Raw genomic sequence first — 21,875 nt, 5'->3', positions numbered from 1 at the left:
ACCCCTGGTATAGGACTTATCTATCTACATACCCAGGAGAAAAATAATTATATTAAAAATATACTTAAAAAAGTGTAAAGTATATTTTCTACATTTTGTACTATTTTCGTCAAATCCGAGTATAGTTAAGTGAACTCAATTATGTATTTACTTCAACTTAACATCTATTTGACTACACTTCAAGTGTAAATAGTATACTAAAATGGAACAATTTTTTTTAAACTTCAAGTGCACTAAAATACACCATTGAGAATCAAGATTCATGAGCAATTAAGCACACTTACAGTACAATCGCATTGTTTTGCCATTTTTATGGAAATACAATTAAAAAGACATTGCAGCGCAAATTATAGTTGTGCTTTAGTACATTTTGTGCATACACTTAAACTATACTTTTAAGAAGTATTACATATTAAATTATCTTTAAATAAAGCACAACAAGTAGAAACATAAATGTTTTATACTTCATGTACTTCAATCATATTTCTAATACACTAAAGTTTACTACTTTTTTACCTGGGTATACATCCGTGCTGGTAGGTATAGTGAAAAATAAACGTATTCTATACTTTTTGACTATTGACAGTGCATTGTTTTTAGTTTTTGTGCATTTATAACATCACCTTATATAATTCAATATGCAAAATTTGTTACTGACATAATAACGTAGTTTGTGTTAATGTGCTTTGGGAATATATACAAATAATTGCATTAAAGGAAAAATTCAAACAAATATGAAATTACTCTCATAATTTGTTGACCTTCATGTCATCTCATGTATATATGACCCACTTTCCTCATCTGAATATAAACTAATAATTTTATATTATATGCTGTCAATTATGTCATGTTATATTTATTTAGTTAGTTTAACTATTAATATTTATGCAATTTAGGATTACCAAATTGAGGAATAATGAGGCACCATGGGATGTCGCTGTAATTCCTCAAATTCAATTCCTTTGTCTACGTGGCACTTTAGCGTGTTCAGTACTGCTCCCTGTTGGTAATTTGTATCCATCATAGATTAAAATCAACCCGTGCACTTGATTGACGTCTAAATACGCCACCATTATGCACTGTCTGTCCTGTCAGGTTTTAGGTGTGTACCCTGACGTGTTGTGCTATAGGAATGTGTTTTTTTATGCACGTGTGTGTTTCTACCGGGGACCTCTTGATCTGCAGTCAAATGCTCTACCACTGAGCTATACCCCCGACTCGTGATACAAACTTGACTCTATTGATGTTATATGGTTATATATGTCATATAGTCAGGTATGTTTACACACATACTATATTTATTTTGGTTATAGAAGCTCCCACAGCACAAATATAAAAAGTAATTAAAGAATAAGTAAATAAGAAATTAAAATTATTTGAAAGAAAAACAAATAGACAACATGGAAAGCTAAAATCATATATTTATTTATTAGTTTTAACAAATAAATAAATAAATACTATAAGTTTACCTACAACCATATATAATCTATAGAGTGTGTAATAATTCATTTATGTGACACTTCTTTATTTCCATAAAGGCTTTTTATTTTGAAAAACAGCGACATTTATTTATCAACATTGATCGACATAATAGGCTACATGCATTTCAAAATAGTGTTCATTTTCCAATACTGAGAATTTGTAAACAATTATTTATCAAAATACAAACAGATGAATACAGAAGTCATACTGTTTAATCTATGACCAAACAATCACATTGTGAAATAGTTTAATTTGTACAGTTTTGTGAAACATTAGTAAGAGGGCTGCATTTATATATAATATACCCTAACCTTAAAACGACATGTTGATATGTGTCATCTACGACTAAATGTCAAAAGGTTTTATGTGAAGTGCTGGTCTAATCTTGTTGCACGTCATACACGTCAAAGGCTCCAGAAACAGTGCGTAATTCAGGAATGAGGCGACGGAAGGGTTAAGTCTCATTCTGTGATGGTCCCCTGCGTCGTCCAGTTGTTTCACCACAATCCAGAGGCCTGATGCCACAGACTTCCCCCTAAACATGCAACAAAAGGCATTTAACACAAGGAGACTGTTAAATTTTAATTCTGGTTATTGCACATAAAGAGACCTAACAACATTGTCACATTGCAACCTATTTACTGTTTAACTATACTGTGTTTATTGATCTTATGTGTCATATGAATTACTCCTTGCTCATCATTTTATAATAATGGTGTATTAACGTAACTGGCCGCAATCACAATATATTTAAGAACTGACAAAGATGAACATAAATGTGTGTTTTAAACGCATACGTTATTTCGCGTTAGCCAACCTTTGTGGACAAAATCCTCCCGAGGACGGAAATCACGCAGATGGCGTCACAGCGGTCCATTGATGCTGCCGTCATCAAAGCATGTAGATGATGTACGAAAGAAACATCAGACCGATGATAGCGAAAAACATCAATAACAAGACATCCAGCATGATGCCTGCGTCTCCGCAGATCAGCGGCTTCAAAAGACACCGAATATGCCGATTCACCCTACAGACGAGGAGTGCTGTTCGGATGGATTGTGAAGACCCCTCCCCACCCGCTAGTACACAGCATCATCATCATCACTTCTAGAAAGATGCAGCGGCAGGCAGTGACCCAGTGGGGGGTCGCTCTATATGCCTTTTATAAAGTGCATTTGTTTTTTACTAAATCTGTGGGATCAAATCAGTCTGCATGTATTATACATGTATTATAAACTGTACCTTTTCTGGCGCTGGGGTGGTAGCCTCAAAGGTTCATTTTTTTAAATGCTGTACCTTTTGGTGTACATTATTATACCCTAAGGACCCAATGCAAAGCTTAAGGAACAATTTTGTACCATTTAATTTTTAGTTAACTGTACCTTTAAAGATACACAATAGATCTTTAAAGGTGCCATAGAATAAAAAAACTGTATTTACCTAGGCATAGTTGAATAATAAGAGCTCTGTACATGGTAAATCGTGGGGTATCACACTGGTCAGACAGACTCCAACAGACTGTTGGAGTCTGTCTGACCAGTGCGAATTGGCCTTAACCCAACATCCACACCAAGTTCCATTAAATAAACATAATGACCAAGAACTTAAGATAAACAATGGGTCATTTTTTGGATAGGGAATCGTCTTGTTTTGCTCCCGCATCACAGTATGTAAACTGTTTTTTATAATATTGAACTAGATAGCGCCGTCAGCTCTCATTTAGATTTTAATTGAGCACGAGGTGACAAAATAGCTGGACAAAGATAAACTTATTAGGGCATTCTCAGCACTCAAACACAGAAGGGTGGATTTGGATTCTAAAAAGGGCTCAAGTGAAATCTACGGCTACGCCTGCCGCCTGGTGAGCTGTCGACGGTGCTGAAAAAACGCGGAGCGCATTGTTATATATAAGTTTGCTTCAGTGTTAGTCAGACACTTATTCTTCTTTGCTTTTGTTAAATAATTCAAGTTGAAGGGATGCTTGAGCTGTTTTTTTTAAGTCAGCCCAGACAGCTGAAAATATACTGCGCAAATCAATTAGCAGAGAAGTTTGCGTCCATGAAAGGGCGAGGATTATTCTAAATATAATTGTATATAGTTTAATTAAATAAGGTGGATAATTTCTGTTGAGCTGCCTGTTCATGAAGCTGAAAGTGCACATAATAATATACCATTAATGCAAACCAACAGGAATCCTTTCTCTTTTTTGCTCTATTATGTTTTATGTGGGTAGGGCCCCTTATTAGTTATTGAAATGGGCCACCAGATGCTTAAGGCCGCCTCTGTTTGTGAATCCATAAACTCACCACTCAGAAATGTTCATTAAACAATCTCTGTACAAATATTAGCATTTGTCTTTGAACCATATAAAAAAAAAATGTCCATAACAATCTCCAAACAATTAGTTGTTCCTCCAAATCTGCATTTTCGTCATACATTTGATACAGACTCAAACATTTAGGGGTGGTTTCCCAGACAGGGATTAGCTTAAGCCAAGACAAGGCCTTAGTTTAATTAGGAAATATAACTAGTTTTAACAAACATCCCTTACTAAAAACATAACCTGTGTGCATTTTAAGGGAAAACAAAGGGCACTGATGTATTTTAAGAAATGTAAGTGCAAGTTGTTTTCAGTTTGGACAGCTCTTAAAAGTGTTTAAGTCTAGGACTAGTCTAATCCCTGTCCGGGAAACCGCCTCATAAGGTCTGCTTATTAATGTGAGCTACTGGCATGAACCTCATAGCAGAGCCAATCAGAGCAGAGCTCAACATTATTATTCATGACCCTTTCAAATAGGGCGACAATAGACCATTTCATTCAATGGACAAATCCTAGGGTTGTAAATGGACATCTTTCTGGATAATTTTTGCACTTAATAAAGTTACATACCTTTTATGTAAATATCAAAGAACAATTTAGCATATTATTTCAATGCTTTGGCACCTTTAATGCACCCAAAAATGTACAACTTCATATTGTTTAGTATACCTGTAAAGGTAGCTACAAAACTGAACTAAAGGATATCACCCCAGCGACAGAAAAGGTAAAATATAAAACAGACAAAACATAACTATACTATTAAGCAAACACAAAAAAAGTTGTTTTAAAGGGGACATATAATGAAAATCTGACTTTTTTCATGTTTAAATGCTATAATTGGGTCCCCAGTGCTTTTATCAACCTAGAAAATGTGAAAAAGCCCAGTAACTTAGTTTTGGTAAACCATTCTCTGCACGCATGTGAAAAAAATAGCTAAATGAAATTTGGCTCCCCTTGTGATAATACCACCCCTTAATCTGCACTATCCAACCACAGCACTGACATTTAGTGCAGAGACCAAATGGCACATTTTTGCTCACACCTACAAAGTGGCAATTTTAACATTCTATAATAAATTATCTATATAATGTTTTGAGCTAACACTTCACATGCGTACTCTGGAGACACCAAATAATTATTTGACATCTTAAGTCTTGTGAAATGTCCCCTTTAAACCGAAAATGGGACATTTACCTAGCACATCATTTTGATATTACCTTTCTGTTAATTGTTATTGTGCTTTTGTATATTTCTTGTCAATACATGTTTAATATATAATACTTCGGCAATCTTTACAGAAGCATAGAATATTTAAATATACAAAGATTCAATTGATATTATACCAGGGCAGGATTAAAAGATATGTGTTAAAACTGCAGAATGGTCCTGATGTGTCTGTTTTTTCAGATGTTGGGTTGAGGTGAAGGATACCAAAGAGACAAGTTAAAACACACTCCCAGACTTGTCGATGTAAACGTCACATTTTCACCACAATTTCCACTTTTTACTTCCTTTAAACAATCTCCCGGTTTATTTTTGATGATTTGTCATAATGACCATTACTAAAAGTCAGACATTCCACAAAGTGTTACAGTGTTTCCATTAAAGGGTGAGTTAACATATAAAATAATCTTTGCATATGACCTTCTGAAGTTAAAAGCATGTATTGGCAGAGTAATGGCCTGAAATGAAAGCTGAGAGTCCAGGAAAAGGATGCAAAAACTAAATAATCTGATTAGTACATATTTGCAGATATCTTATATCACTGTATGGCTAACTCTTCAATCCTAAAACATTTATAATGCAAAATCGAAAATATAAAAAATCGAGAATGCAGTATTTTTTTATCACTATGGCACAAGAAAACCATTGAAAATGTTGACGAACCTTTCTAAAATGTTTAGCACAAGCACGTTATGAATTTTCACATAGACACACTACATGTGAACTCATAGTTTCATAAGATGTAGGATCAAGCGTTGCTTCATGAGTCTGACCAGATCACCAGATCAATTCGTTTTGAATGAGAGGGTGATGTAGGGGAATTGTAAAAGAATACTACCACATATTTATACTGATGAAATTCAGTCAAAAACACATTTGTGACCCAATATTTGACTTTACAAAAGTGAGAACAGTGTTTTGAGAATACAAAGCACTTGCTTTGCTCATTCTCTGGATCTATATTTTAGTGTTTTAGAGCGAACAATAATCAGTATCAGAATAGATCAGTCTCTGTGTCAAGACTGCATTTGTTTTTAGTTAGACACAAATACATCTAAACCATCCCAATTCCAAAAGCTAAGCTACTCCTGTTTGACAAAGCCGCCTGCCTTGGTATACAAATAGATTTGTTTTATTCCACTGATATTGATAAATTGACATTAAAATTTCGTCTCATACAATACCAGCAAGGCAATGAGAATAAGCATGATATGAGGAAAAACAAACAAACAAACAAAAACATTAATACCAACATCTTACTAAACAGCTCCGAGATACAATTTCATACTATGCACATGGAATGCTCCGGGAAAAAAAGGAAACAAAACCAATGGAATGATTAAAAGTCAAAGCTAAAATGATCCTTAGAATTGTGCTTGGGCTCCTCTTTACTCTCACTATACTATAATGCGGTTCTGCTCTTATTGTTCCAGTTTCTTTTATTCCCTTTTTTAATAATAAGGTACATCACAATTTCCTCTTCACTTTAAAAGCAGAAGCAGAACAAAGTTAGGCTCAAATATATATAACTCATTTAGTAAAGGGCCGGAGGAATGTGAAAGCTTCATTAAGTAATAACGAAAGACTCGATCCTTTTCATACAGTACATCCAGTTGAAAAAGAGGAGCCTTTCCGAGATTCCAGTTTCACTACATGATGCAAGTGGTCAGACAGGTATGGAATGATTAGAATGACCAAAAGTCTCACGTTCAAGTTACAGACCCACAACCGCTGAGATGTGAAACTGTACTAAATACATCACATACAATTACAGGCTGGAAAAAAATCAAATATGAAACAAAGAAAAAATGAGGTTTGCACAAGATTCTTTCACGTATTGTCATGGCAACCGATAAGACTGTCGAGATGTTTGAAGTGCTCTATGGCAGGCCCTAAATATTTTAGTGACCTGTGTGGTTATGCATTTTGTGTGTAGGTGTGTGTGTGCGAGTCTTATTAAGACTTAAGTGCCACTTGTGACAGCACCTTTTCAGGACTGAGATAACACTTACAAACAAACAAACCGACAGGCAGCAAAGCAATAAAGAGAGAGATGCATACAGTGAAAGATATGGGGGGAAAAGTAGTAAATTGCAATACAACATTACCGTATATATCTGATTGCGTATATGTGTGTGTGTGTATGCGCCGTTATGTATTTGATTATACTGTATGTGGTCACTTAGCTATGTTTATTTCGGATCGTAACTGGATCATAAGGGTCGACCTCGGATAGGACAGAGGAAAAGATCTTGAAAAGTGAAATGACACTCGGCTACTCATCTCCGACCCCCTCTCCCTTTCCCTCCCTTTCTCTCTCTCTATCTCACTCCGTCTAGTTTTCACATGGCCTCTACATAGTTAGCAGGTAGCATTCCCTGCTGGCCGGTGCGTTCCACCCTCCCGTACATCCAGCCCTCGTCGATCTGCTGCACGTCCAGGATTACATCGCCGTCCAGGAACGACACCTCGTCCTCATCGGCCGCGTTGTAGTCATACACGGCTCGGTAGCGCTTCTGAAATACATTCACATGAGATTTTACGAAGTCTGTCTGAAATAATAACAACATTATTTTGGAGTGTTGAAAACAGATGCTGTGTTCCAAAACTTAGCTACTTATGCTAGAATTTAACATTAGCTTTTTGATAAACATGTAATTAAAACTTTTAAAGGATTAGTCCATTTTCTTAAAAAAAAAATCCAGATAATTTACTCACCACCATGTCATACAGGCTGTTGATGTTTTTCTTTGTTCGGTCCGGAAGAGGTTTTGTTTTTTGGAGGAAAACATTCCAGGATTTTTCTCATTTTGATGGAATTTAATGGACCCCAACACTTAACAGTTTTAATGCAGTTTAAAATTGCAGTTTCAAAGGACTCTAAATGATTTCAAACTAGGCATAAGGGTCTTATCTAGCGAAACGATTGTCATTTTTGGCAAGAAAAATAAAAAATATTCACAAATATCACAAATACACAACTTCTCGTTTTTCACCGGTCGTGTGACGCCATCACGTCAAGAAGTCACAGATGACGTATCGAAACTACGCCCCAGTGTTTACAAGTGTGGAGAAAGAGGACCGTTCCGACGTTGTTGTATGTGGAATGATACCAATTAATGTCTTTGTGTCAGTTTATTGTTTAAAATGGTCTGCAAATGTGCGTTTCACATATTCAACATGTGACCTTTCCACGGCGTTACGCAATTACGTGAGGTCGCGCTGGCTCATCACACCAACGGAGAAAAAAAGAGAAGTTGTGGTTTAAAAGTACATGTTTTTTATTTTTCTTGCCAACAATGACAATCGTTTCACTAGATAAGACCCTTATGCCTCGTTTGGGATCCTTTAGAGTCCTTTGGAACTGCAATTTTGGGCTGCATTGGAGCTGTTAAGTGTTGGGGTCCATTGAAGTCCATTGGAGTGAGAAAAATCCTGGAATGTTCTCCTCAAAAAACATAGTGTCTTCTCGAATGAACAAAGAAAGACATCAACAGTTTGGATGACATGGTGGTGGGTGAATTGTCTGGATTTTTTAAAAAGAAAATTGAGTAATCCTTGAGTAAAAAATTGCTGTATGTACAATGCCTTGGAATTAACCCCATGATCATGAAAGCTGGGTTGGATCATAACTAATTTTAAACCACTGGGTTTCTTTAAAGGTAGCAAAATGAGGCTGGCTCCCTTAAAACGAGTTTTGCATCAAATGACATCTCACTAGGTTTTGAAACAAAGCATTTATGTCTAAGGAGTTTATTATTACCCCAGAGCTTGGAGGAGGGGCGGCAGCCGCCTGGCGCACAGGCGCAGGTTCATAATGATAGTTCTGTGATGATGCTGAGGGCTGATATGCTACGAGAAAACATATAGGAAATACATACAGTAAATTAAGACTGTATTGATCAAACAGGATAGGCATAAAGTGAAAAAACAATAGAGGGTTATGTACCTGGAGTTGTGATTTGTTGAGGTGTATGTGGGTGTTGGGGTGGGGCATCACCTCCCATTCGGCTCTTCTCAAATTCCTCATGGTATTTAATCTAAAACACACACGCACGGACAAAAATAAAAGTTCAAATGGATCCTCAGGCTCAGGCTGAATTGAATGCGGAAAATTGTGGAGAAGCATATAAAGAGGGAGAAACTTGCTGTCTTGAGCGCTGTAATTATCCCTCTCTGAAAACAGTCCCTCATTTTGTAAAGTGGTAGTTTCGGTGAGAGCTTTAGATTTAATTAAACTGTTTGACACTGAGCCAGATGGAGAGAAACAATTAACTGTAGTTCCTGCACTACCCACAAGGTGTCACTCAAGCCTGGAAGCGTTGTTTATATACAGACAGGAAATGACATCGCAAAAGGAAGTTCACTGACCTAACTGTTGCCAGGCAACCAGTGCAGATTCAGTGAACAGGTGTAGAGTGAAAAAAGGAAGGGTGGGATAAAATAAATGCTCCATCAAGGTCAAACTATTATTTCTACTAGTTGACAAATTGATAAACAACAGCAGGAGTATTGTTAGATAACTGTGCAGTTACCTATTGTAGAGATAATGAGGAAGATGCAGCAAAAGAGAAAGCAGAATAAAAAAAAAAATAAAAGGAAATGAAGATTGTGTCTACTTATAAGTATGTCTATTTTATATTCAATTCCATTTATTTATTTAAGGTTTTTATTTTATGAATGACTCCTTGTAAAAAGGAGAAGAAAATCTTTCTTGGCCAATACAATCCTATTGTGAAAAGTTAAATATGCGTCTATGCTTTGGTAAATACTCGTTGAGTTTAATAATAATGTTGGACCTACGTTGCTGATTTGGTCTTGTGTTTTCTTGATTCTCTGCATCTCGGGTGTGTCAGCCACAACACTGAAGCCTTTCCCTTTGCTCTTCTCGAATTCTTCCTTATAGAGCACCTGCGACACAAAATAAATAATGAGAAATATGAAGTTATGCTACATGTGTAGATAAACTACAGTTTATTTAAGGGATTCACATTAAGTGTCCAGTTTATTTTAATGTCCTGGGTGTTTCAAGCTTTATAATGTTGCTTCTGATTTTACACTGCAAAAAATGACTTTCTGTATTTTTGTCTTGTTTTCAGTAAAAATATCTAAACATTCTTAAATTAAGATGTATTTACTTAATGAGCAAAATGGCCTAGGAAAATAAGTCTAGTTTTTTGACATAAAACATAAAAACCAAAAATATAAACTTTAAGTAAATTTGTGCTTAAATGATTAGTCAATTTTCTTAAAAAAAAATCCAGATAATTTACTCACCACCATGTAATCCAAAATGTTGATGTCTTTCTTTGTTCAGTCAAGAAGAAATTGTGTTTTTTGAGGAAAACATTCCAGGATTTTTCTCATTTTAATGGACTTTAATGGACCCCAACACGTAACAGATTTAATGCAGTTTAAAACTGCAGTTTCAAAGAACTCTAAACGATCTCAAACGAGGCATAAGGGTCTTATCTAGCGAAACGATTGTCATTTTTGGCAAGAACAATAAAAACAAAATGCACTTTTAAACCACAACTTCTCGTCTATCTCCGGTCCTGTGACGCGTCAGCGCGACCTCACGTAATTGCGTGGAAAGGTCACGTGTCATTTGCAGACCATTTTAAACAATAAACTGACACAAAGACATTAATTAGTATTATTCCACATACAACAACATCAGAACGATCCTCTTTCTCCACACTTGTAAACACTGGGGCATAGTTTCACATTCATCCTCCGTGACCTCTTGACGTCATGACGTATTGCGTATTATTGGTCTAAAAACTAAACTTATTTTCTTATGTCATTTTGCTCATCAAGAAAATTAATCTTAATTTAAGAATTTGTAGATATTTTTTACTGAAAACAAGACAAAAATACTAAGTAAGAAAGCCATTTTTTGCAGTGTATGTCCATCCATTCTTGACAGAAGTAATCCACACGACTCCAGAAGGTTAATAAAGATCTTTTGAGGGCAATCAATGCGATTTTGTAAATAATATCAATATTTAAAACTTAATTTGTAATCAATATTACAAAATAAATAACTAGCTTCCGGTAACGACCGACACACGTTCACAAGAGAATGCGCTTCCAACGTATGAGACATAGTGGCGTAATTTTCATTTTAGGGTGAACTATCCCCCTAAACATTGTTGGTAAAAAATGACCAATATCACCAGCATAACAAAATCTAGCTGTTGATGAGGATTTAAAATAGAAAAATGGCTTAATAAACTTGCATAGCATGGGACTTCCCAAGGTCATACCCAAAGTCATTTTATGTAAAAAACTTTGCCAAATGGCCACTGAACATGTAGGCAAAACAAAGTACTGTTCTGACCAGGCCAGCATCAATATAACCTTAATGTTGGAAACGTCAATGACCTTTCAAAAACAATGACACGTCTTTTCCCAAAAGAGAAGAGAAAGTGATCAGAGATAAGCTATTTTGTACCTGGCTCTGCATCTTGCTTTGCTGTTTCAGGCGCAAGTTCTCCGGGGTGTCTGCAACACTGGTGAATGATGTCTTCGGATAGTGTCTAATACACACAGCACACTTTTAGTTAGCATGACAATCTGAAATCTACTCGGAATCAATAGACAGCACCTTATAATAATAATAATATATAAACAGATTTACATCTAAACATTTCTTAAGAATGAATTATAAAGCAAAAAGGCAAAGAAAACTGGTTAAAAACTATTTACATTGATAATGCTCATTGTCTACTTTTAAAAGCAGCTGTTAAACAGAATCACATTCTTATAACCTTTTACCGTAAACTGTGGATATGCTAATTGTATTTTGGTAATGATAGACCCAATTAATGACCCAAATCAAGGCTACTGCAAATAGAAGTGAATTTTTTCACTGTGTTGCTAAAGACAAACACCATGAATTAGTAGTTTTGAATCATTAAAAGTTCAATGTCCACATTTGTTTAACACTAATCTGTATGGGGATCATGTGGGCTCAAGACTGCTTGTGAGATAACTGTAATAAAAATGTACACCATCTATAACACTTCTTGACATATTTTGGTCCTATATTGGACATATGTGACCTTGTCTGTGAGATTAGGAGCACTAAAGTTTGATTTCACATTGATTTGACACAGCCTTACGTCAATATTAAAGATATCAGCTTGTTAAGTCATGACGTAAAGAATACAGTTTCCAGCGCCAAGCCACCGCATTTAAACAGCCATTTATGAGCACTATTTATTCATAGCACACATTTAAGCAAAAATTTTATAAACTCATGTGTAGGGCTGTCACAATTATGAAATTTGTCTGACGGTTAATTGTATAATAAATTGTGACGATTAAGACAATCAATTGCCTGTTTATTGCTTTGACATTTAATTCTCATAAATTTTTTGTTTATGAAATAATTTTTACAGATTGTTGTTGTTATTTAAACTTAATCTTTTGCAAGGTTTATCTGGCAGTAAATATTTATACACATTTTTTACTGTCTCGTTTATACAGGCGCTGCAGCTCCCCCTTGGGTTTTTTAGAGAGATGTGCAATCATTGTGGTGATCTTAAATCATCGCAATGAGGTCAAACAATTGCAATGAGATGATTATTTAATCATTGTGACAGCCCTACTCATGTGTAAACTGCAGTCTCAGGCTCCCAGAATCAAAGACAGCAATATATTAATAATTCATTAATAATAAATCCACGTCCATAAGTCATCTCGGATTTTGTTATGGAGATAAAAATTAGAATCGGGTGTTTTTGGTAGTTTTTTATTATGATACGAGTGTATTATAGGCATGATTTTTTTGGTTATTTCTCTATGACATCTGTGAGCAGTTGAACCCGGAAGCAGCGCACAACGTCAGACTTAAAGCAACACTAAAGAGTTTTTGCTCTTTGCTCCCTCTACAGGGTGGAAGCGGAATTTTCCATTATCACTGTCGTAAATTATTTAGCTTACTGCAGCAAAGCTGACTCTGATAGGATTGTAGGTCTGCCGTAAAGCATGTTTTTGTAGTTTTCACTCGAACTACAGGACCGCGACCCGACGGTTGGAAACTTCTTTAGTGCGGTTTTGGCCGATAGAGGGCTGCAAAGCGAATGTGACTGAAACTTTTTTGGAAACGTTATTTTAAGGTAAAAAAAACTCTTTAGTGTTGCTTTAACAACCGGATAAGATTATTTTTTCACAGAATGTTCTTTACATTACGGAGGATGATTTTGTGCAGAAAACAGTAAATCACAAAAAAATTTGCTGGGTTTTCACAGGCAGGGTCACATATATAAAGTAAACAGTATACAAAGAGGTGTTGCCGCAGGCAAATAGCATGTAATACAATACGGGCTTGGTAAACCGGTGAAAATAAACTAATTCAGCACTAAATCAAAAGCCTGTGTAATGATTTTAGTCCTAATATGGATGCAGATGTATCTGCGAGGTGCCACGGGCAACAAATTTAATAAATACTACTACAAACAATTCTGCATTATTTTCTTTTAATTTGCATTAATTTATTCTTGCCCAGTAAACACTCAAATCACACAGGAAACAAATGTAAACAAATATAAACAAACAAATGCATGGTCCTCACGATTAGCTTCTGCTTTTATATTTCTTATAATAATCCTGACATGATCTAATCAGATGCGTTTACTTATGGTAGGCATATCATTACTATACCTATTCCGCAAAGAAAACATGTCTTTATCTTTGGATGCAGGAGGAAATTACACTGCCAATGCTCACTTACTGAAATTATCTTCAGAATAAGGACAGTGAAAGTAGCAGATAGACACAGGGACAGACATAAATCTCATCGAATAAAGACTAAAAACCCCTTGTGTATTACAAGAATGTGTGTCTGGAAAAACAAGAATCTTTACATTTGAGGAATAGTTTAAAGAGTTTCAATTCAGCACGCAACCAAGAGATGTATTTGCATATTTTGTATGCTAGCACACGAAGTGTAGTGTTAATAAAGTTCAATAAAATGTAAATACAGTTTTGATTACTTTTCTAGCAATCAGAGCTGAATTTCAAAGAAGTGAATTCATACGTGTGTGTGTGTGTGTGTGTGTGCGCGTGTATGGGTCATTGTTGTGAAATTATTGGAATTTCCCTCCAATGCCCTTGCACTGAATCCGCTCTTGTCTGTGCACATATGACCTTTCCCCTGCCTCAACACACATGAAACTCACATGGCCATCAGATATACTTACGCATTACAGTATGGTCTCTTCTCAAAGCCTTTGTAGTTCTTCATGTTTAGAGTCATCTTACACACTTCACAGCTAAAGCATCCTTTATGCCAGAACTGAAAGAGAGGAAGAGGAATGAATGAAAGTTTAAAGCATGTAAATTTGTTTGAGTACATGCAAGTGAGACAGGGAAATCAAGTTGGGGAAAAACAGATTAAAAAAAGCAAATGACTCATTGAATCCCTAGTGACGGTAATTCAGTCACTTTGGATGCTGCACAGTCTGTGTGGCTCTCCCTGAGGATTAATTGGGAGAAAAACAATGAAGTGCTTGTTTTTAGAAAGTTTCTTGGAAAGAAAAACAGGATCAAGCAAATGTGCCTTTTAAAAGATGACCAATTTACTTCTGTTCAGAGGTAAGACTATCTGTATGTAAAAAAGTATTTGTTTTACAAACTTACTAAAAGATTTTACATGAGCCCCCAGAAAGCACCCTGGCTGTCAAGTAGTTACTAAGCGAGTTACATCACCATTTTCCCAGCTTTATCCAACACAAGGAACCAATCACTTATGTTGGGAAACACCCTGACACGCTAGGACAGTGTCTTCCAAAATCTCTTTAAATCTATCAAACCCTATGCTGCCCAGTCAGTCAATTACTAGATACATGTTTATACTAGAGCATTTTCATTTTAAAACAAGACATTTTCAAGAGTTACCATTAACATTGTAATCAATAGGGTGATATGATAATTAAGCATAGCGTCCTGTCCAAGTGGAGGGCTCCGAGCTCGAAATATGAGTACAAACCCAGAGTCTCCACCTCAATAGACATACCAGCAGAGAGTTAGGCGATGGGGTGGATGAGGGATGCTGCAAAAAACTGTCACGGGACAGAGGTGACGTCTATATATAAAGACCAAACTTAGTTAAAGTGCCCATATTATGAAAAACTCCCTTTTTCTGGGTTTTGGGGTGTTCATTTGTGTCTCTGATGCTCCCACACGCATACAACCTTGGAGAAAAACCATCCATGCTGTTTTGAGTGAGATACAGGTTTCTGAATGTTCTCTGCCTTGAGTCTCAGATTGCACGAGTTCAAACTCAGCGCCGTTGTGACGTAACTAGCTGTTTCGTCACATTCCATTTGAATTTTCCCGCCCACCACTCCACTCGCAGGTCTCCACCCACCAGGTAGCTAGAGAGCACAGAGCTGATACCCTCTATGCTGTTATCATGTCTCACTGAATAACAGCGCTATTTGGATATTATGGATTATACTCCCGCCTACTTTTAAAAACAAAATTTTTACGCGTGTTTATTTGGACACCGGAGTAATCTTATATACAGTGTGTTACGACGCAAATAGTCCTCAGATTGTAGGCGATAAGACGTTCATGCGAAATCTGATGTAAACAACAGACTATTCATCTATATTTCACGAATTATACGCATTTGTGGACAAAAATGGTCATTGGATTTTATTGGACTTTCATGGATTATTCACACATCTGAAACAGACGGGATTCGATTCGCGATCGTTATATCAAAACAAAAGGTAAGAAGTCACGTTATATTTTGCATGTTGTCATCTTCAGTCACAAACTACATTTATGATGCTAGAGCATCTGTATCGCAAAACAAAGACCATACATTGATGCTAATCCCGTAAATTATACCTTTTAAATGTATAGTAATGTGAATAATATTGTTTAGACGGTAGGCTATATAGATATTTTTTTGCAGGCTTAGTTAGATAGTTTGCAGCGTAGTTTCGAAAGTTAAAAAAAAATGTAACGGCTTTATTTTACAATTCTACAAGAACTAAGTAATAGTGCTTTGCCAAACTAAAAGTGTTTGCCAAACTAACCGAGACCGGGCCTTACCGATCCGGCTTTTCTGACGAGGCCAACGTACCCCCGAGTCTCTATCACTTTCCCAAGATACGGTCCGGACCTCCCGTTAGCTTCTAGCAATTAGCACGCGGCCCACAAGCAGTATACATCCCCCGCTGGGTCTAAATTTCTGTAATTTGCAAAAATAATGCATTTGAAAATGTTTTATAACGGGAATATGTTAGTATTGTCCAGGGAAAACAAGTGTATTGTTGAGACTGCTACATCACAATTTACTCTGGAATCATTGTGTGTCATGAGTTTCTTCTCCTGTAGTGTACTTATTAGTGATACTTTTTTGCTTGATTTGTCTGTTGGCAACATAAACCGTTAATAATAATAATATATAAAATAATAACACAGTATAGTCTGTACTGCTCATGATATCACTATGCACACGCACATGACGTTAGTAGTGGGGCGTGATCAAAGGAGCAGCAGCTCATAAATATGTAATGACTAGCTCAAAACGGCACAATCTGAAATGCACTGAAACAGAGGCTACTAGAGATGGGTAACAATCTTTTCCTACAAGCTACTTCGAGCAAACAACTTTTGAAACATGTTTTATGGACCTCATACACCTATTTAACTTGTGGAAAAGCAGTCTTAATATGGGCACTTTAAATAAACTTCATGCAGCCTCAGACTTTTAAAGCACCATGATATCGCATTCATGATGATCTAATAGGATAACAAGTAATCTATGAATAACACATGAATATTGTGAATATTTTCTGACTAATGATTATTTCTGTGATATTAAAATTTGATACAATAATAATAAAGTACCAAAAATAAAAAAGTATTATTTTTTATAATTAGTAAATATAAAAAACGAATATTTAAAAATTGGTTTATTTAAATGACATTAATTAAAAAATAAGTTTTTGAAGACTTATGTATTTTTAATTTTGTCACAATTTCACATATTTATTTATTTATTTAAGTTGAAAACATTGCAAGAAAATTATTTTTTTTAATTCTTCTTTAAAAATAGCCTACAGAAAAACAGCATTAAAACTCCATGCAGTGCGAAGGCTGAAGCCGACTTTCCATTGCACACAACAAATGACGGCTGATAAACCGGAATCTAGGGCTGCGCTGCACGATAAATCGCATGCGATAGGAATGCACATTTCGTCTGTAAAGCCGGTTCCTCGATTAGTAGTAAACCACCCTCACCTGCTTTCTAATGGAGCAGCATTTACTACAAAAAGCCGTAGTTCACTGACAAGCTTGGCCATATCGCATACATAACGCAGGTGATACGTCCGCGATAATTAATGCAAAATTGCCCCGGTTGTCAGTGAACTACAGCACTTTGTAGTAAATGCCGCCCCATCTGAAAGCAGGTGATGGCGATTTACTACTAATAAAAAATGGCTTTACTGAGGAGATGCGTATGACACTCACATGCGATTTATCGTGCAGCGGATCCTAGTTGGATCCGTTAAAAAATTTGAACTTGTGCGACCACACCGCAAGCGATACACTGACCGGAAGTGATGTATTCCAGTGTATTCCAATCAAAACACTGTGCGAGGTGAAAATTATTTAACCCTTGTTGTTTACAGGGTTCCCACACCTCAGTTAACTTCAAATTCAAGAACCTTTTAAGGACTTTCCAGGTCCAATACCCTCAAACTCAAAGACTAAATGTAGGGACACATTTCAAGTGAAAGCAAGGCTACATTGTGTTACCTTTAAAGATACATCGTTACAGTTCCCTTTCGATGGAACTCGCGCTGCGTCACTGCGGTGACACTTTGGGTACGCCTCCAGGGTTAAGTGCGTCTGAATGTGTATATCAAATTCAATCAATAGTGAGGCTTTACGTCAGACAGGGTGACACAGGAGCCAGGAAGTATATCGCTATCTGAAACATTGCCAAAGACGGCGTTACAGGGACACAGGAAGTATGGCAAGGGAGACGCAGCGTCTCGTTCCCTTCTCAGAGAACAACAGTTACATAAGTAACCTGAGACGTTTTCATGTGTCAAACACAACTACGCAAAAAAGCATTTTGGTATGAATCAACATTCGCATAGAAGAGATTTAAGCATTTACAGCGAACAGTTTAGCACGTGTGCTTAAAAAGTCTAGAATTTTTATGATATTATCCTAAACTACACACAGTGAATAATATGTTTTTTTTTTTAGAAAACTTCTTGCATAAAATAGATTCAAGCACTTTCAATGACCTGTATCTATGTATGTATATTTTCAACTTCCCAGGGCCTTGAATTTTTCAGCCAGATTGCCAAACTTTTAAGGATTTCAAGGACCCGTGGGAACCCTGTTAAACAGATGAAGACATATTGCACAATATTACACAATTATAAAATTTAAACATGCCTTAATGCCTTTCTACCTCCCTATTTTACTGCATGCAAAGGCAGCACATTCAGACACGCACTAAATCAGTGAATTGCTTACTTAATGTTGCCCATAGTAGTGTTTCACGGATAACCAAGCACAGACCACACATATAAATGGACTTGAGGGACTGATCTGACCTGCTACCCTACATTCCATCCATACAGTCAGTCATGCAAGCAAACGGCAACGCATATAATTAGGAGGATGTCAGTTTTTTATGTCTTATAAAATACTTTTGTTTTCATGTGGAGCTCACACAGTCATGCATATACAAGCTGTTTGTATAAACTTATGCAATACCAGTCTGCACCTGAATAACAGGATATGCAAATGATATCAAACATATTCTGCAATGATTTCCGGTTTTCCCTGATGTTGTGCTGTAAGTCGGAGTTACTGGATTTGTACAGTATAGAGATAAATATCCAATGCCGAGCAGCCAGATTAGTACACTAAACTCACTAATTCAAATAGTACATTTATGGGCATCATTTTCAAACATCAGCCATGCATTGTTTTACATCAACCACCTAGACCACCTCTCTCGGGTGCGGTTACTTCTGAGATGTTCTCCGATATGACAGCTGATGAAGTTGAGCACTGAAGCACAATGACTTTCCTTCAGGCCATGAATGTGAACCTGTGCGAGTCAATGATGTTTTGGCTTCTCTGACCAGAATTGGTGGGAGGTGCGCGCCTCCACTCCCACTTCCCCACGTTTACTGTCACAAACTGAATCCCACACTTGCACACTATACGTTCGTCTTCGGAAAATTGTATCAAGACGTTTCTTCCAAGGCTATCTAGCCTGTAAATCGATTAATGTGCTTTTAACGTCCATTAAACACGTTTACAGCCTCAGTTTACCTCCTTCTCCAATACTTGCACTGCATAAAAATATCAAACAAGACGACCCCACCCTCTGAAGCAATTTATAATACTCATGTCATCACAAAAAAGAGAAAGAATTTGCCACAGAGAGATAAGGATATGGGGTAAGGGGGTGGGGGCTTCACAGCGTGTTGACCAGCAACACATCCTCTGTCTAGCCTATTGATAGACATCTAACACTGTTGTGTACATCATGTAGACACAAGGCCCATTTGATATCAATGTAATGCAGCCCTTTCAATAAAACGTTCAATAAACGTTTCAATGACACTTCAAAGCTTACATAACCAGCAGTTTGCTATTAAATAACTGTTGGGCAAACATCATCAGGCACGGAAAGTTGCACATCTGCGAACTTAGGTCGACCACAAAACCAAAAAAACTAGATGATGTCCATGCGAAAGCATGCATATATAAACATCATAGTGTTGCTATATAGGCGTTTCTCTATTAAGGATAAAATAAATTTTTGACCGTATATTTGATCTTATATTGAGGATTTGTCATGACTTGGACTGTTGTGGGTTTTTCGGGTCCATGTCGCCCACTGGGCAGACTGACACGTCATAAACAAACCTCCTCCTCTCGCGCGAGGCCACGAACAAGCTCTTGCTATCTGTTTGAAAAGAAAACGATTCCCGCACAGATTTGTTGATATGTGCCCAGTCAATTTTACGACATTAAGACATATATTCCTCACTATATGATCGACAACTTGTAGCATGCTATGAAGTTATCACGATCGAGGCTCTGCATTACTAGCACAGGGCTGCAGTGCCCGCTCGCTCAGGCGCTTCCGTTTTGATCACAATCTCAATACTCATAAAATCATTAACCTCTCCTTAAAGCCACGTTATTACATGCGAGTTATGAATGAGAAGTCACCAACATCCACTGCATCATCACGACCAAAGGTGTGCGTTACGCTAGCGTGTGCTAAGTTTCGCTTAGCCTTACCTTGTCAAGACAATTCACTTTTTCCGTGGGATATACCACTCGGTTACATCTGCCACACAGCGGATTCATGTTGGGGTAGTACGGTGATTGTAAGAGGTGATGAAATGGTCCGCAGAGTATATTTTGGTTGATAATGTGCGAGGTGCGGAGCGCTAGCCGTTGACGAGTCCAATTCACACCGCTGGCTGTCAGCGTACGAATCCGACACGGAAGGCGCGCCCACGGCACTGCCGCTGTGTCCTGCTGCGCGCTCCCGAGCAGAGATAAGCAAGAGCAAGACTTAAACTTGAATAAAACTATTTAAAATAAGATATTGTCGTGCTATTTTTTTTAAATTAAGTTAAATAACATCAAACTTAAACATCTTAACAGTCTCAGTAAAATTAATTAGATGATTACGTTTAAGAATCAACAATATTAACTGTTATTGCTTCTGTTATAAAATTCATTCAGTTTTTTCCAACATTTCCTTAAATAAGACTAAAACAGGCATGGATGTTTAATTATTATTTGTTTGAGATTTGAGTATTTTAAACGGTGTACACAAGACACATACTGAATCGACACAAATGTGTCAGATAGGTAGGGATAAATTCTGCTATGAAAATTACGAAGCAGATGGGCCAAAATACTTCAGCATGGGCTTTCGTCCAGTCTGTGTCGCCCTTTGTTAGCGCGACACCTGGCGGCTATGTGTATAACTACATACATTAGTCAGTGGATCTCAACCTATTTGACTTCAAGGCCCCCACAATATTTTTAAAGTTTCCCCACTCACCATTTTTACTCAATAAAATATTCTAGAGCTCTGCATAACTAGAAGGATGTATATTCGTTATGGTAAGTTTAACCAGACACTTAGTTTTGTCTAATTTTAAATTATTTTGAATTATCTTGGGGGCCTCTTGAAAGTTTGTTGAGGTCTGGTGTCCCCAGAAACACTAACCTACATGTCAGCTTCACTGTGCCACAGCACTTGTCTGCTAATGAAATATGTTGGAGGTGATACAAACTTTTTAAATGTATTCTTTTACAAATATTTGAACATAGGCCAAGAAAACACACAAAACAAATACTTAGTCATACACTGTTGTTACACAATAATCTGGTGAGAGCGTTACCCTGCTACACTACTATGATAACATCTCATATGTGTGGGGGTATAGCTCAGTGGTAGAGCATTTGACTGCAGATCAAGAGGTCCCCGGTTCAAATCCGGGTGCCCCCTGTTTTTCCGAAGCACTTTAGATAACAAAGACAGTTTATTAACAGGTCTAACAAAGAAAGTTTAGAGATAACACGTGAAAATAAATAACCTGTAATAAGTCTTTCATAATGATTTCATAGCATGTTTATACACTCACTTAAAGGATTATTAGGAACACCTGTTCAATTTCTCATTGATGCAATGGTGTAATGGTGTGGGGGATGTTTTCTTGGCACACTTTAGGCCCCTTGGTGCCAAATGGGCATCATTTAAATGCCACGGCCTACCTGAGCATTGTTTCTGACCATGTCCATCCCTTTATGACCACCA

The 21,875-nt window shown here is 36.8% G+C and overlaps 1 protein-coding gene, 1 long non-coding RNA gene and 1 other non-coding gene across 3 annotated transcripts; 1 reads left to right on the top strand and 2 right to left on the bottom strand.

The window, feature by feature from the left end:
* Nucleotides 1-1,403: 1,403 nt before the first annotated feature.
* LOC141351087 (uncharacterized) lies at nt 1,404-3,853 on the bottom strand. Its single transcript, XR_012359265.1, has 2 exons — nt 2,300-3,853; nt 1,404-2,017 (listed from the first exon to the last, which is right to left on the bottom strand). It is a non-coding gene; the product is annotated as an uncharacterized lncRNA (long non-coding RNA).
* Nucleotides 3,854-5,296: 1,443 nt separating this feature from the next.
* lasp1 (LIM and SH3 protein 1) lies at nt 5,297-20,584 on the bottom strand. Its single transcript, XM_055194296.2, has 7 exons — nt 20,339-20,584; nt 14,236-14,330; nt 11,484-11,568; nt 9,830-9,937; nt 8,976-9,066; nt 8,790-8,878; nt 5,297-7,542 (listed from the first exon to the last, which is right to left on the bottom strand). Exons 1-7 carry the CDS (start codon nt 20,405-20,407, stop codon nt 7,369-7,371), a joined length of 711 nt encoding a protein of 236 aa, XP_055050271.1. The 5' UTR covers nt 20,408-20,584; the 3' UTR covers nt 5,297-7,368.
* Nucleotides 20,585-21,494: 910 nt separating this feature from the next.
* trnac-gca (transfer RNA cysteine (anticodon GCA)) lies at nt 21,495-21,566 on the top strand. Its single transcript has one exon. It is a non-coding gene; the product is annotated as a tRNA-Cys (tRNA).
* The last annotated feature ends 309 nt before the right edge of the window (nt 21,567-21,875 follow it).

The sequence above is a fragment of the Misgurnus anguillicaudatus genome, chromosome 19, assembly GCF_027580225.2.
Source record: "Misgurnus anguillicaudatus chromosome 19, ASM2758022v2, whole genome shotgun sequence".
Taxonomy (NCBI): domain Eukaryota; kingdom Metazoa; phylum Chordata; class Actinopteri; order Cypriniformes; family Cobitidae; genus Misgurnus; species Misgurnus anguillicaudatus.
This window is presented reverse-complemented; position numbering and strand designations above follow the sequence as displayed.

Bases quoted from the DNA above. Each gene is read 5' to 3' on its own strand.
- lasp1 (XM_055194296.2), bottom strand. From the start codon at position 20,407: ATGAATCCGCTGTGTGGCAGATGTAACCGAGTGGTATATCCCACGGAA. The intron at 14,331-20,338 runs GTAAGGCTAAGC...CCTCTCTTTCAG, and splicing joins AAGTGAATTGTCTTGACAAG to TTCTGGCATAAAGGATGCTT. The intron at 8,879-8,975 runs GTACATAACCCT...GTTTTCTCGTAG, and splicing joins TCAACAAATCACAACTCCAG to CATATCAGCCCTCAGCATCA.